Here is a 17,544-nt window from a genome sequence, read left to right on the forward strand (position 1 = left end):
AAATCACTATGGACACTTCCAGAACCAAGGCGGCTGAAAAAGTGGTTGGGCACTATTGAGCTCTATTGTGATGCCTTTGCCAAGAACTCTAATTATACTTGAACAAATTCAGGGTCTTTCATTTACATTGCTTCTTTACAAGAATACAAAGTCATTTCTAATCAACTCCAGCAGCAACTGCTTTCATGGCCTGTGATTTCTGTGCGTCAGCCAGAGCTGTAAAGGTGATGGAGTAATATCATCTTGATGCAATGGCAGCAGTGAATCAGCGCAGCGGGAATAACAAGCGTGGATTACCGTTTGAATGGAGAGCGGCTACTGACAGAGAAGGTGAAATGAAAAGAACGCAACTTAAAGATTCCATAGAGTGATTCAGGCACATCCAAACTAATTCTTATTTGTTTGAAAACTCCATTTACAGCTTCCTAATGTCATCAATAATGTGTGTTTTTAATCTGCATTCTAATGTTGATAAGGAGGCATAACAATAGCAATAATAATGTTTTTAAAGAGTGAATGTGGCCTTAGAGACCCAAGAACTCGCTCCGCCTGATTTAAATGTCTAGAAGTCATGTTTAATATAACAGAGACACAAAAATGTCCACAAAATAGCTAGTAAACTCTGCATGACTGGCCATTTAAGCTTTGACTACAGACTTGACGGAGTAGGACTAAATGGCACTTTGTATAAATAACCTGTGCGCCAGAGCAAACTATAGCCTACACTGATGCCGACCAAGACAGTTTCATCACTGTGAAATAAGGACAAACCCAGAAAAAGTAGTACAAACAGTAGATCCATAAACAAATACAAAGAAAGACTGCTATGTCTAATACTAAGTATACTTCTTATAAATACTAGATTGATTAGAATCCATTGATTAGTAATATACTGAAGTAAAAAAAACAAAAAACAGCAAGATGGTGCAACGGTCAAAAATGTCCATCTAGTGCATGTTTACATAGAAAAACAACTGAAAAACGGACAGATACAAAAACGTGTTCGTTGTGAACGGATTCTTAGAGAGTATTAATGTAAACCAAGAAAACCATTATGCATGCAGCACAACTCCCCATCCTAATGCTACACGTAACCCACATGGTCAACAGATGAAGACTTTTGGGGCGGTACAGACAGAAGAGTTAACAAAATGAACATTGAGCAGAACCAGGCCAGCAGTTACCACACCAATAAAAAAATTCCTTACAAGGCAACAAGACATTCAAAGAGTAACATTATTTGCACATACACAGAGTTTTAAAAGGCTGATTGTCCACTGTTATCTAGTTAAAACTATCATGACTTACAGGCTGTTTCCGACCGACTGCTTCTGAAGAAGCTCTAAACCTGCAGTAGAAAAGTGGTGAATGTTTCTCCATTTATTGCCAGACTTTTAGGCAGTAAAACTGACTGTTCAGACATTCAGCAGTTTTCCAGAGGAACTATAGAGCGGGGAAGGGGAAAGCGGACGCTTATGGACGTCAGACAGCCAGGTCAGCGTTCAATGTGTCAGAGCGAAAAGGGAACACACATAGGGTCTTATCGCCCACAGCACATGGTGGGTAGCACAGGAGGAACGGCCTGCCAGGAAACAGGAAGAACAGTGTTCTGTATGAAAACACACCAGCGAGACCTCAAATTTGCTCAATAAGCCTAACAGAAATTGTTCAAGAGATTTCAATCATTTCCTGTAGGCTTTATCAATCCAAACACACCAGGTCTTATTGCGTTTAATTTTAGAACTCACTAGAACGCACACTTTTTCGAATCCTTGAGTGCCCATATTAACAGTTCATATAAAGGATAGTTCACCCAAAATTTTAAAAATCATTCACTCACCCTCATGTCGTTCCAGACCCAAATGCTGATATTTATTTTTCATAGAACACAAGAGAATTTTTAAATAATCTTCACGCAGTTCTTTTCCAAACAGCAACAGTTTATAGTGACAACATCTGTCAAGCTCAAAAGGACAAAAAAAGCACCAAAAATCTGCATAAATGTATTTTTTATGACCTGTGTGCTATATTTCAAGTCTCCTGAAGTGATGTGAAAGCATTGTGTGAGCAACAGACTGAAATTTAAGTTGTTATATAATGAAAATCTTCCTCTCCTCCAACTTTCTGGAATTTCACCCACAATAACAAATCCTGAGTCGCCACGACAAAATCATTAACGCTAAACGGCATTGGGTTTTGCATGTGTCGCAGTCAAGTGCGAGTTTGAATATGCAAAATGGAGAATGAGATTTGACAGCTGCAGCAGAGGGGAAGGTTTTCAGTGAATAACAACCTACATTTCAGTCCGTTCCTCACACAAAGCCATTGTATGGCTTCAAAAAGAATGTAACGCAAAAGTTGTACGGACTACTGTAATGGTGGAGTTGTTTTTTTTTTTTTGTTTTTTTTATCATCTCGACAGCCTCAGTCTTTTTAATTGACTTTGGCTGTATGAAAAAGAGAACTAAGAATATTTAGCTACTCCTTTTGTGTTCTACGGGAAGATAAGGAATAAATGCACAAGGGTTTGCAATGACACGAGTATGAGTTAATGACAGAATTTTCATTTTCGGATGAACTATACCCTTAGTTAATTCACATATATGTCTAAGGAGCATTGCACAATGTCTTATCAGAGCTTATGAAATCCTTAACAGAGTGGCGAATTATCAAATGTTACAGTACACTTGGAGAGCAGTGGAATACATTGGCTCTGGATTGATCTCACATGTGAACGCAGCTGCAGGCAGTGAGATTGTGTAAAAGGGGTGTGGTGTGTGAACACTGACACACATAACGCACACGGGAGTATTTCTACATTTTCCACATCTGGTTGGTGTTACAGTCGTCAGTGGTCTGGGGGAAGAGAGCAAGATCTGTACGACATGACCGAAGGACGCCTATGGATCAATTTATGGTGTGATGGGAAGCTGTGCTGGAAAACACAAAATTACAAAACAAATCCAAATAAGCTAAAATCTTACAGAAACTTCCAAGAAATGCCCAATTCATATTTAACCCCCAAATCAAAAGAAATTAATGAAACCTATAGGGTTTATTTTTATTTTTATTTTTTTATGACAATTAATGAAACGTTTTTTTAATGAAATTTATTTTATGACAATTAAGCACAAATTACCATTACTATAATTATAATTAAAACAAAGTCATATTAAATATAAATATATAAATAATCGAAAAATATTAATAATAATGGCATACAAACATACATATTTAATTTATGCATTTATTAGATGGTTTTAAGAACATAACTTCCTTTGCATTGTGATGTTATGCATTTAATTAAATGATTTATTTTTTTTAAATCCACTCAAACATCTTTGCATTGTTACATTATTTTCATGAAACACAAATATAACGTTATTATATATATATATATATATATACTGTATATAAATATAATACTAATAATAATGCTATACATACATCATTAAAGTATATGTATGTACTGTATGTGTGTGTTTATTTATGCTAATTTTAAGAAAATATATATTTACATAATGATACAGTAATACACTCAATTTACGCATTTCAATTTCATAACAAAATTCCAAATTGATGTGTAATGTTACACAAAATTAAATTAATAAACATAAGCTATTTAGTTTGAATATATTTGGTTAAAGATTACGCAATTCAATTTGATGACACTGAAATGCGTAAATCTTGAAATTATTCTTTTCAGTGCACAATTTGGGCAGAATGGGGTGTTTCTTAATTGTCATGAAAATAATGACACAACGGAATAAGTCTTACTGGTCCTAAATTATGCTTCATTTTCAAATATGCTTTATTTTTTTCTTTTGATTTTAGGATGAAATATGGCTCAGACATTCCTTTATGAGATTCTTGCTGTTATCTAGCAGATGTTTGAAGCAGAGGCAGGACAGAAAGCCTAACACAATCCAGACAAAGAGAGCAAAACCAGTGAAGTCAAATAATATTCATTTATCTAATAATGAAATATAGTCTAATCTCAGACCTTTATTTGATTTAATAACACACTGATATGCCATATTATTGCTCATGTTCAAGCATACCCTGAACTATAAATAGAACAACACTCTCTACATGTAGCGTGCTCAGAGCACATTTTAACAGCATGCTTCACTAACAATCTTTCCTCAAACAACATTCTCTGTCTTAATCTGTGTTGGTCTGACACAAACAAACATCAACTCTTTAGAAAGCAGGAATACAAAGAGAACTCTCGACTGACTGTTCTTTTCCTGGCAATTGTTGTTTTGTAACTGATAAGTGACACATGAGCAGACTGTGTAATGAGGGAGAATCATCTAAATGTTTGGGAAACTGACCTTAAGATGACTGAGTTCAACTCTGTTTGTTCCACTCCTTCACCTTCATGAGGAAGAGATAGATAGGTCATTATTGGATTTTTTTTTTGGACATTCAAGGTCCTCTCTTCACCTTAAACATTATCTACGCTTATTTAGAGATAAAATGTCTGTTCCAAGGCGGGCTGAGTGACTCCAGCCAGGTCTCCTAAGCAGCCAAATTGGCCCGGTTGCTAGGGAGGGTAGAGTCACATGGGGTAACCTCCTCGTGGTCGCTATAATGTGGTTCTCGCTCTCGGTGGGGCGAGTGGTGAGATGTGTGTGCATGCCGCGGAGAATAGTGTGAAGCCTTCACACGTGCTACGTTTCCATGGTAACGCGCTCAACAAGCCATGTGATAAGATGCATGGATTGACCGTCTCAGACGCAGAGGCAACTGAGATTCGTCCTCCGCCACCCGGATTGAGGCAAGTCACTACGCCACCACGAGGACTTAGAGCGCATTGGGAATTGGGCATTCCAAATTGGGGAGAAAAAAAATAAAAAAAATAAAGGAGAGATAAAATGTCTGGACTTTAAAAATACTATAATAAAAGCTCCAAAATTAAAAAAAAAAAAAAAAAAAAAAAAACATGCATTTGTAATTTCTGTGCCACTAGCAGAACCAAAAATTTAATTGCAAAAATGCTACACATTTCTATGGTGTTTTGGCAACTGCCCAGTTGCTATGGGGTTGCTAAGTTGTTCTGAGTGTTTTTTAGCATGTTGCTAAGCAGTTGTGAAGGTGTTTGCTAAGGCGTTGCTACGTGGTTGCTGAGGTGTTCTGAGTGGGTTTCAACATGTTGCTATGGGGGTTGCTAAGGTGTTCTAAGTGGTTTTTAGCATGTTGCTTTGCAGTTCTGAGGGTGTTTGGTAAAATGTTGCTAGGTGGTTGCTTAGGTGCTCCGAGTGGGTTTTAACACATTGCCATCTGGTGCTGTTAGGGTGTTCAGGGTTGTTGCTATAGCATTGGTAGGTGGTTGTTAGAGTGATCTGGGCTGTGTTTCCCAAAAGCATCTCAAGCTTAAGTTGATCATAGAGACCATGGCACCAATGGCTTCTACGATCTACTTAAGCTTACAATGCTTTTGAAAAATGCTGCCCTGGGTAGTTGCAAAGTGATTATTAATGATGTTTGCAGAAAAGGTGCACAAAGAGTTGCACGCTCAAGTTTTACATTTTGGTTTAGCGGTTTTTCCAAATCTAAACTAATGACTGTTTTCAAACAGTTTCCCCAAAATGCATACAGGTAGTCCCTAAAACAAACATTGCAAATGAACTGTCGCTAAGCCCTGGCTTAAAAGCATTTCTGACCAATCCTGTCTTAGCAACTGTTGCCGGGCCTCCATACCTCTGACACGTGTTTGCTATTTTCCAATGAGAGCCAACGAGAGTGGTGTGTGTTTGAGTAGTTTTGAGCGTGATTTTATCAAACTGATCGAAAAAATTTAAAACATGTTGTTGCCGGGTCACTAGTAATAATGACACGAGTTACACAAAGAGGATACACGCAATGGATTAAATGGTGTCGGTCCTCATTCCCAAATCAGCGAGCACACCTACATTTCCTCCAAGGTAAATTAAAGTCAATAACTGAACATAAATTCATTTATGCTTTGATTCATGTAATAGCAAAAGCAATAGTAAATGAAGAGTTCACAGCATCAAAATGAGTGTGTTATAAGACGTTATAAGCAGCTCTGTTCACTTACATTAATATTATCAGGTGTGTAATCACTATCAAATTACACTTCTCTTTTCAAGTGACTGTGATAATCGTTTCCCTTAATTCTGATTCACAGTCTCCACAGTGTTCAATCAAATTACTGTGTAATTTAACGATTTCTGTTACAAAAAAGTAATATAAATATGCCTTACAACGTCACTCTTCATTCCAGCCCACTTAAGAATATTATCTATTCCATTTATGAGAATATTTTGCAAAAAAAAAAAAAAAAAAAAAAAAATACTCCATTCACAGCAATCTACCATTCATTCCTATGGGGAGTTCTGCAGAGCTTGTCAGAGTGAGCGACCATAACCGAGGGAGGCGGAGCTTAGCGAAGGGTCAATTCTATTTGGTACCATAAGTGGAGTAGAGATTATACACTGCAACTTTAAGACGCCAAACAAACATCCCAAGTGCCACAAAGCATTGTGTGAGATGGAATCATGAATCACTGTGCTAAAATAATCCAAAATGATATTTAAAGACCTACTAACAATGGCTATCGTGCTGATTAAATGTGGTGTTACTGGAGCCATTGAATGCCGATGTTTTTATATCACCAATTTACGTACCACGCTGTTGAATCAGCAAAAAAGGTACATGGGAAAAATCGACCCCCAAACCTGTTCTTCTGCTGTACTGCCAATTTCAGTTTGATAAAACGCCTACTTGAGTGCCTGCATTGTTTTCTATGGCATCACAATCACCTTTTTGTTTGATCTGCATTCACGAACATGCAATTTAATAATAGGCCTCCATAAGCCATCCAAACAAAAGTCCATATAACTGTGTGTTTATTCTGGCAGCAGCTAAAAGCTTAAGAGTAGATGTGAAAGAGCATGCTTTACATGGTTACAGTTACCCTGTTATTCAATTTTACGTTGTGTTTTTCATGGGTGGAACTCTGAAATAATTGGATTCAGATGTTTTTTTCCTAGTTACAGTATATGTAAGCAGGCAGAGATGCAAGAATAGAGAGCCTCCTTATCTGTACGGAGGCTTTTGTGGTTATGATGGAGATGACTGACTCCTAGCATCCAGAAAACCCCCACAACCCCAGCATCTTTGATGATGATTGCTTTACTTTAGCTTCTATTTAATCATTTAAGACATCTTTTGTGTTTCCATTGGAAGTTTGCAGAGTTTTCTGGAAGTTTATCACATGTCAAACTGGCCTAAACTCATCTGTATTTGGACAAAATGGACTGTGACCTTTATCTGCACAGTCCAAAAATAAATAAATAAATATAAAGAGCAACTCTAGTCCTGAGATTAGATGTACATGAAGGGTGGCGTCTAAACTCCAACCGGCGGGAACCAACAGGAAGCAAGATACAGGATCAATCAATAGCATTGACTGAAATCGGAGTTTTCATCTCATAGGAGCGGCGTGGAAGAAAAACATTCGTTGCACAACACAGAACCCAGACAGCTTACATAACCTTTAATATGTCTCCTGCTTCTCTACAGAGTCTGTAAAATTTGGGCCGTAATTGCAAGCCATGGTAGCAATTAGCAGGAGGAAAGTGATAGGCTAGGGCATCATGAAACAACAGAAGCGACAATCAGTCTTTGGAGAGCTCGCTTGGAGAGGTTCGTTAGCAGATGAACATTAGAGATGCACTCAATGACCTGTTGTCATTACACAGTAAACAGTTTCTACATTTTCTGAAATATTGGAAAGGTTGGCTAGAGCTGGGCGATAAAACTTAAATAATAATAATAATAATAATAATAATAATAATAAAAATAAATAAAATGCCGTGTCTTGAATTTAATTTAAACTAAATATTGAGAAAAAGCGCAAGTAAAACAGACAAAATCTAGTTAAAAATCTAGTAAAGCAGATTTTCCGCACAGTTTTTCACTAAATGCAAACAAAATAAAATGTAATATTTAATTGCTTTAAATGATGAAGTAACGAAAATCGATAAAATAAACTGTTAGGGTAATAGTTGTGTAGTGTGCATCTATATATATAGGCTATTTTTTTTTACTAAAACACTTTAATCAAGTAAAATGCCAGACTTCAGAGAAACTTTTCGAGTGATAAAATAATTTGTTTAAATAGTGATGTTTTGTCTGTGGTTTCCACTCTAACCCTGATTATTTCTTTAGTCAAATCTTTCATTATATCATCATTTTATCATAAAACAATTAAATATAAAATGTTTGTGTGCATTTACTGAAAGACTGTGTGGGAAAAAATATGCCTTGATTATTTGTTAACTACATTTTTTTTTTTTTTTTATTAAAATCTTAAAATTCATTCTCGCAAGTCGAGAGACAAGGAAAGATTTTGAAATTAGTCTAAACACACAGTCTTTAGGAAACTTACTGGCCAAATAAAAAGTACATTAAAATCACTGTGATATTCATACTGTTGCATCATTTTACATTGCCAGCAAAGTCATCACAAATCTATGAAATATCAGTCCTATTTGGTACAGGAAAGAAAACTGATGCTGGGCTAAATTGCACCAATGGATGTAGCATAGCCATACCATTAGCGTCATGCTGTCATTTATGGAATAACCAGGCGGATATTGACTAGATTCAGTATTCCCAGTGATGAAATCCAATGCTGAGACACTAATAGGACTGTTAAATGAATAAATGTCCAACACAAAGCAAGTAAAAGGACAAAAGACACAAGAAAAAAAAAACAAAACCACTTGTCTTCTGAGAGTGCTCATCACACAGATGTGAAAAGAGGAAAAAAGAGAAGGCGTGTTTGCTGTGTGCCAAGAGAGAAAGAGAGATAGAGAAAGATAAACAAACTATGGACAGTGACCCGTTTGGTTAACCAGAGGCAGCACGTTACACATCCGACAGCGGCGTGTTTGGATACACACACCAGATTCCAGAAAATTCACAGAGGGCACAGCTCACCTACAGTTTCTTCATCTTCTTCCCTCAGGACGTTGTTATCATCAGTATCTTCCTGAGCTGACTTTCTGCCATCATCCACGGGGACCACAGTGAAGTTGGTGGGCATTTTCTCACCATGCACCTCTCAGTGACACCGTCTATTTCTCCTCTTATCTCAAACAGACCTCCGTCTGTCTGGCCCTCCCTCTGCAGTGGCTTGTTTGAGTTGTGGTTCGAAGTTCTCAGTTGTGCTCCTATCTCTTCGACACAGAGTCGGCCATGTGACCAGCCTTCCTCCAAAAAAGGAAGCAGCAAACTCCGCCCCGTGGGCCGTTCTCGATGCACACAGGACTTACCGTCTCCTCCTCTTTGCCTCTGGCATTATGAACCTCCACAGACACAACAAGACGCGAAATAATCTATTGATTAAGAGACTCTTGCGGTGACGTCCTTCCAGTCAGTTCCAAGTACTGTAGATCTGGAACAGATTCTGTTAAATAGTTAGAGAAGAACACAGTTACTTTTTGTCTCATAAAGGAAATGAGTTTTGCATGCAAGGGACTAACGGTCTCAGTCATCATTCACTTTCATTGCTTCTATTTCCCCCATACAATGAAATTGAATGGTGACTGAGATAAACACGTTGCCTAGCATAAACTCCTTTTGTGTTCAACAGAAGATGAAAGTCACACAGGTTTGGAACGGCAATGAGCAATTTTGTGTGAACTATCCCTTTAAAGCAAGAAAAAGTCAACAAATGAAGTCAACATGAAATAATAATGGACTCTATTCATTTAGTACGTATTCCTGGTTTATTGTGCAAGACTCATCAAGAAATGTTTGTGTCAACAATCTTTCATTAAAAATGAAATAACTTGCTCTGCCGCTTTTGTTGTTAGCTGACATCCCCAAGCACTCTTATTTTTCAACCCCTCCTCTCCAACATCCTATCACTTTTCACAGTCTAATCAATTCCCGAAAGATCAAATCAAGTCCCGCCCTACATTTTTTTCTCATTGAATATCCTAGTTCACTGGAAAATGCGTCACATTACAGATTAAAAAACACGGTTTCATGCTGATTTAAAGGTGCAGTGTACTATCTCTGCACCCACTAACAACACCAAAAGAAATTGCAAAATTAATGACAGATTTCCCAAACACTTCGTCAGTCTTCCGAAGTCATTTCACATATGAACAAGCAAAGCAATGTTGAAATTGCCACAAATTCACAGTGTTTACACTCATCTTGAAGTCACCCCAATGGCTGACTTATTCTTGAAGTATTGAAGCAACATATTAAGGGTTGATGTAATCAGGTTTTTGACACCTGATGGAAAAGTGCACCTGTATTGCACTCGCCCATGTTCAAAATGCAAATACAAGGCCAAGAATACTGCAGTCTATAATCAAAGTAGCCAAACAGCATAGCTCTGTGGTTACGGGCAGGGTAATTTATTTCAAGGAGTGTTCATTCTGGACAAACAATGCCAGACATGACATCGGACCTTTCTTGGTAGTGCATGGCTGCAATTGTTGATGTGCTGCACGAGTCATGAGCTGCTTTGTCTCTGTGACCCTTGACATGTTGTTCAGCGGATTTTAGTTCTAGATTCACTTGTGTAAACGTCTGATGGAGTTATGGATGAAAATTGTGTTAAATCTACCAAATCTAGTAATTAGACTGTATTCCATGGTAACAACAGCCCTGCTAATAAAAAGCTTAAAAATACACAAGCTGGCTTGCTGATTTTAGCTGGATTTGTTGGCTGTTATTTAGTGGGCACTTCTTAGCCAACTAGGCTGGGAGACCAGCTAGAAAAGTTTGGCCAGGCAAGGAGACCATCTTAAACCAGCTAAGACCAGCTGAGGCTGGTTTAAGATACAGTATGTATTTATTTATTTATTTTGTCCACTGGCAAGGATAAAGGTTTGCAAAAACAACTCAAACTATTAGAGAAACAAGAGTTTTCCTTTTTTCTGACACCGATGTTCAGTGACATACTTCAGTTGTGTTATGAAACAGAGGTGCCGTTTTTGGGAAAGATGATTCTTGGAAGCAAGGAAAACCTGTCGCATTCTTACTGTGATTCATGCAGACCAGGCATGCCCATTGTACTGGAGAGAAAATATGTGTGCTTAAAATGCTGAAGGGTTAGCATTAAGCATATTAAAACTTCTTGCAGGAAAGAAAAACACAGGACAGCAAATGTTTCTCCAAGACAGCAATTGTGATTAAAGAGAGCAAATGAAGACTTTGCTAAAGTCTCCTGCTTCTCAGATGTTTCTCCTAAGGAAATAGCCCAAGACATCTCACACGTGTCTCCTCTAGAGTTTCAGAAGAGATCTCAACAATGTCTCAAACCGCGCTGAGATATTGCAATCAAAAGTCAAAGATCTCGATAAAAACTCAAACATTTCTCATCAAATTCTTCCAAAACCAATGATCTTTCTCACTATAAGTCAAGAAATGACTTTTGTCATTTTTTCTCTCCTGAGGAATCGTTGGTGAATCATGTGAGATGAATTTAAAACTTCCCTGAAATATTACTGAGAAATCCATTACATCTCCTAATCTACAGTATGTAAGAGCAGCATCCGACCAACAAATATTTCATCTGGATTAGCATTTACTGTACAGCAAAAGGTTAACCCAACTGTAATAAATGTTCAGGTTGGGCAGATAAAGGAGGAAGTAGGAACCAGTTTCTACAGTTCATGTGAGTTCGTTTTATTCACAAATAACCAGCAATCACTGTACAGCTTCACTTAAAACACAAGACGGCTTTTCAGCTTCACACAACGTGGCTCTCTCTCTCTCTCTCTCTCTCTCAGAGGACAGCACGAAAACTCTGGTCTGTCTGTCTCTCTCTCTCCTCTCTCTGTGAACTGGCCATCTTTTTATCTCCCCCGACTCTCACTGTGAACATAGAGATGGTAATTAGTCACAATTCATCTCAGGTGGATGTCCTTACAGCTTTCTATCACCCCAGACCACGCCCTCACCTCCACAACAACATACAATCAATAGTGTAATTGATAAGCTTATCAGAAAGTGACTTAATGCATTGAGGTTTTGTCAATATGGCTTGTGAAAAGGCAAGCATCAATGCTGATACCACAAAATAAATAAACACACAACACCTAACCGAAGTGGTTGATAGCATGTTCTGCATGGTTGCTAGGGTTCTTCTATGTGTTGCTAGGGTGTTGTGGGCATTGATTTCTGGCCAAAATCAAAAGTCTCAAGACATGGCATGAGTTCTACCATCTTTATAAGTCTATGGGATGTTTTTCACCAGTTTTATCATCCTCCAGACGAGACTGATCTCTTCGTAAAGTAACAGCACACCTCTCATCAACAAGCTGCATGATTTGAGGTAACAATCATATCTGTAGCACAAACACGCAGGATGAATTACATGCAGAAGTTTAATGGTGTTTTGAGCCATAAAAGATTAAAAAAAGATGTCAGTGTTGATTTCAGGAATATGATTCATTACACATTCTTCATGGAAAACATAAGATGTGGAACATTCATTCAACCGAAGAAGGCCAGGAGGCACTGGGTTTATCTGAAACTGCCTTTGTGAGGCAATACACACAAAGGAAGCACTTATGTGCAGTGTTTTCTGGGAGTTGAGCACTTCAGATTAAATTACACTGCAGTGCTAAAAGCAGAGAGACTCAAGAACATCCCCCTCCACCCCATCATCCCGCTGGAGAACTCGCTGGTCAAACCGACCAGGTCAGAGTGATAAAAATAACATGAACCAAAAACACAGGTATTCTGGAACATATTGATGATGTTTGCTTTGTGAAACTATTGCTCAACATTAGTTAGATTACAGCAGTTGATAACAGACTGGTAACAGACAGATAAAAATGCAGAAAGATAGACTTCAGGGTGGTAAACCTACTTTACGCAAGCATGCCAAAAGGAAGTAACGTACTCGTTCTAAAAAAAAAAATAGGATGTATATATACGTAACACAGCAGATGGGTAAAAGAGTTTTGTTCCGTTATCTCAATAAGACTTAGGGAATTTCCAATTATGGAGGTGTAACAGTATAAGGACGGGCAAGGAGGAGGCGGGAACCGGCTGAACAGTCAACATAAAGTTTAATCAGAAACTTAACTTAAACAAACACAGACACATATGCAACGTGGCCGTGTGCGTGTCTTTCTCTCCGGCGTTTCCGGGTGCCCCTTATCCCGCTCTCCTGCTGATCAGTTGATTCAGCGCTGGCCGTGCTGGCCTCTCTCACCTCAATTGTACAGAGGCAGATGGTTTTAATGTTGTGGCTGATCAGGGTATTACATCATGATGGCGCCGCGGATGGCCACCTCAGTGTGGAGCGCTTCTATTGTTTTGTAGTTTTTGTTTGTTTGTCCTGTGTTTGGTAATCTTTTTCCAGTCAGTTTTACCAGAGATGAACTGCTGAACATTCGACAGCATATACCAGTCAATCTTTTCCCAGATTTTGAATATTCGGACGTTTTGTTTGACATTTTAGTCAGAGGCAGGCTGTGTTGTTTCAATGCGCTATGAGACACAGGCGAGGGAGACAAGCAGGCGCACTGGTCAAGCTCCGTCGGCGGGGCTTTCGAACAATGCTGCCCAAGCATTCATCTAGCGAATCTCCGCTCTCTACCTAACAAAACGGACGAACTACATCTCCTCACCTGCACAAACAAGGACTTTTCAACCTCTGCTGCCTTGTGCTTCACAGAAACCTGGCTGAATGAAGCCATTCCGGACAGCGCGTTACATCTGCTGGGCTTTCAGCTGTTCAGAGCGGATCGCATCGCGGTGTTAACGGGGAAAACGAGAGGCAGTGGAACATGCTTTTACATCAGTGAAAGTTGGTGTACAGATGTAACAACATTAAAGAAGATGTGCTGTCCTAATTTGGAAGCACTCTTTATTAACTGTAAGCCTTTCTACTCGCCGCGGGTGTTTTCCTCGTTTATTATGGTGAGTGTGTATATCGCGCCAAACACGTTTGAATGCGGCGCTGCAACAGCTAACTGATCAAATCACAGACACAGAACAACAATACCCGGACTCAGTTATTATTATTCTTGGGGATTTTAACAAAGCAAACCTCACACGTGAACTGCCCAAATACAAACAGCACATTACATGCCCAACCAGAGACAGAAATATACTGGATCATTGCTACACAACAATAAAGGATGCATATCGCTCTGACCCTAGAGCAGCTTTGGGACTATCTGATCACTGTCTGGTTAATCTTCTTCCAACCTACTGACAGAAATTAAAATCTGCTAAGCCTGTAGTAAGGACTGTAAAGAGATGGACCAACGAAGCAGAGCTGGAACTACAAGCCTGCTTTGACTGCACTGACTGGAGTGTTTTTGAGGCTGCAGCCACAGACCTGGACGAGTTCACAGATACTGTTACATCATATATCAGTTTCTGTGAGGATATGTGCATTCCTTCTAGGACTTATTTCACATTTAACAACGACAAACCATGGTTTACAGCGGAACTCAGGCAGTTTCGTCAGGCCAAAGAGGATGCTTACAGAGTTGGGGATAAAGTCTTATACAATCAGGCCAGGAACACACTGAATAAGGGAATCAGAGTGGCTAAAATAGATACTTTGAGAAGCTGAAAAACAAGTTTTCAGCTAACGACCCTGCATCAGTGTGGAGTGGCATGAAACAACTTATGAATTACAGGACTCCTACCCCCAACCCTGTGGTGGACCAACAACTGGCTGACGACCTGAATGTGTTCTACTGTAGATTTGAAAGGCCCAATCTCACACCCCACACCTACTCTGACCTTCACTTCACACAAACACCAACACCTCCAGCAACACCCCTCCTCCCCCATCCTGCTACTCAACCTGCACTTAGGATCTGTGAAGATGATGTGAGCCACGGCTTTCGAAAACAAAGGATAAGGAAAGCGCAGGGCCCAGATGGCGTTTCACCTGCATGTCTTCGATCCTGTGCTAACCAGCTGGCCCCCAACTTCACACAGATCTTCAACAGATCACCGGAGCAGTGTGAAGTCCCATGCTGCTTCAAACGTTCCACTATCATCCCCATCCCAAAGAAACCAAAAATCACAGGACTTAATGACTATAGACCTGTCGCCCTGACGTCTGTGGTCATGAAGTCATTTGAGAGACTTTAGGAGGAACCCCCCAACACTGCCCCTCCCCTCCCCTCCCCCCAACCACCATTCTAAACAGCACTGTGGCAGCAGTGGAGTCATTCAGGTTCCTGGGCACTACTATCTCACAGGACCTGAAGTGGGAGACCCACATTGACTCAGGCTCAGCAGAGATAGTACTTCCTTCGCCAGTTGAGGAAGTTCAACCTGCCACAGGTGCTGCTGATGCAGTTCTACTCAGCGGTCATTGAGTCTGTCCTCTCCACTTCAATAACTGTCTGGTTTGGTTCAGCTATGAAATCAGACATCAGAAGACTACAAAGGGCAGTTCGGACTGCTGAGAGGATTATTGGTTGCCCCCTGCCCTCCCTTCAAGAACTATACACTTCCAGAGTGAGGAAAAAGGCTGAAAAAAAAAAAAAAAAAATCACCCTGCCCACTATCTTTTTGAACTGTTGCCTTCTGGCCGACGCTTCAGAGCTCTGAGCACCAGAACCGTCAGGCACAGGAACAGTTTTTTCCCCCAGGCTATCCATCTCATGAACAGTTAAATTGCCCCATTAAGCAATAATTAATGTGCAATACACAGCTTAGTCTTTTTATATTATCCAGCACATCCTACCTCTTCTGCCATTACATTCCCTTGCACTGTACATAACCGATTTGTATTTAGATTTGCACTACGTATGTTTATGTGTGTGTGTGCATGTATATATGTATATATGTATATATATATATATATATATATATATATATATTCATTTGTGTATATGTGTGTGTGTGTATGTATGTATGTATGTATGTATATATATATATATATATATGTATGTATATATGTATGTATATGTATGTGTGTGTGTGTATATATATGTGTGTGTATGTATGTATGCATGCATGTGTGTGTGTGTATATATATATTGTCTATTGTGTATTCTATATATACTTTTTTCTTTTCAATATTTATCTATTTTTTTATTCAATTGTAATTCTTTTTTAAAAGTTTTGTTGCTGTTTTTGTATTGTTTGTGTTCTGAAAGCTCCTGTCACCAAGACAAATTCCTTGTATGTGTAAGCATACTTGGCAATAAAGCTCATTCTGATTCTTCTGAATCTCTTCTGATCGGTGTGTGTGTGTGTGTGTGTGTGTGTGTATATATTGTATATATGTATTTTAATACCTTTTACTTGGTTACACCACTTTACATTTTTGAAGACATTAAATCAGTTTTTGTAGAAAATTCTATAATTGCTTTTCAAAAAGCTATGAAACAAGTATATAATTTTAACCTAACTTGACAAACGTGTTTTAAAGTAGATTTTTGAAAGTTATTTATTTTTATCATCTCGGACAACATTATTCGTCAACGAAACATCAATCGAAGTGTGGTAAAAATTATGCGCAAACATGCAAAAATGTGATCTCGTTTTTTATTTTGTGATTTGTTATGTTGGCATTTTAGGTGGTGCCTTGCAGTCCCAATTGGTTTAGAGGGTGATGGCAACTCATGGTTAAATACTGTAGTAAAACAAATGTCAGCACTGTACACTAGTGGCCGACCGATATATCACAGAGCCCGATACATCGACTGATATTCAGAATTGTTTTATTATCGGCATCGGACAATATATTTTTCCATTTGGTCGATTAGTTTAAGGCAACGAGGGTGCAGAGAACTGACTGCTTGCATGTGAAGGAGCAACTGAGACAGTCACGGTTTGTTTTGTTGTTACGTGCCATCATATTACTACAATAATAGACCGGTGTGCAAATTTAAACAGTCCGCATTTCAGAGCCGCTTTGAGCTCATAATGTTAACGTGCTCGCCTGTTACAGTTCCCTGTAACTTTTAACTGTCTTGTCTAATGATAAAAAGGCAAATATCAATAAAACTAATATCATATACCGTCTGCAAATATGCAGATATCTCGTTTAAACTGATGTAATTCACAAACCTCACAAAAATCTAGCGTTTTCTTCCCGTCCAGAATCAAAACTTTAGGATAAGGATCAAATGTTCCTCTAATAATTCACAGATCATGAGGGTCAGTCTGTGATAATCCAAGCAGGCGATCCACGGTGTTTAACACATGCTCACATGCTGTGAGTCTCCGTGGTGTCATGCACAACGTGTCACGTGATAAGATGCGCGGACTGACGGTCTCAGAAGCGGAGGCAACTAAGACTTGTCCTCCGCCACCTGGATTGAGGTGAGTAACTGCGCCACCACGAGGACCTACTAAGTAGTGTGAATTGGGCATTCCAAATTGGGAGAAAAGTGGATAAAAAATAAAAATTAAAAATAAAAACATATCAGTTGACCACTACTGTCACGGTGACTTTCAGTCCTAGGCAGACACAGGGTTTTCACACATTCAGGATGCATTCTTGTTTAATTGGTTCAATCTAAACCAGTAAGACAGGTCCTTTAAACCAAAACT

The 17,544-nt window shown here is 39.0% G+C and overlaps 1 protein-coding gene across 9 annotated transcripts in view; it reads right to left on the minus strand.

The window, feature by feature from the left end:
- Positions 1 to 17,544, minus strand: part of LOC127434804 (solute carrier family 12 member 7-like) — an 88,860-nt gene that overhangs the window by 63,272 nt on the left and 8,044 nt on the right. For 4 of the 9 annotated variants that reach the window (XR_007896096.1, XM_051687791.1, XM_051687790.1 and 1 more), the window contains exon 1: positions 8,977 to 9,208. The exons of 1 other annotated variant lie outside the window; for it this stretch is intronic. Coding sequence is in view for 5 of the 8 variants with exons in the window: in XM_051687791.1 (XP_051543751.1) it covers positions 8,977 to 9,082 (106 nt within the window). In the remaining 3 variants the exon portion in view is untranslated. Of the gene's footprint in view, positions 1 to 1,308; positions 2,771 to 8,976; positions 9,209 to 17,544 lie in introns of those variants that run through there. 4 more of the 9 variants (XM_051687795.1, XM_051687794.1, XM_051687793.1 and 1 more) reach the window with 4 other exon arrangements.

The sequence above is a fragment of the Myxocyprinus asiaticus genome, chromosome 44, assembly GCF_019703515.2.
Source record: "Myxocyprinus asiaticus isolate MX2 ecotype Aquarium Trade chromosome 44, UBuf_Myxa_2, whole genome shotgun sequence".
Lineage (NCBI taxonomy): Eukaryota > Metazoa > Chordata > Actinopteri > Cypriniformes > Catostomidae > Myxocyprinus > Myxocyprinus asiaticus.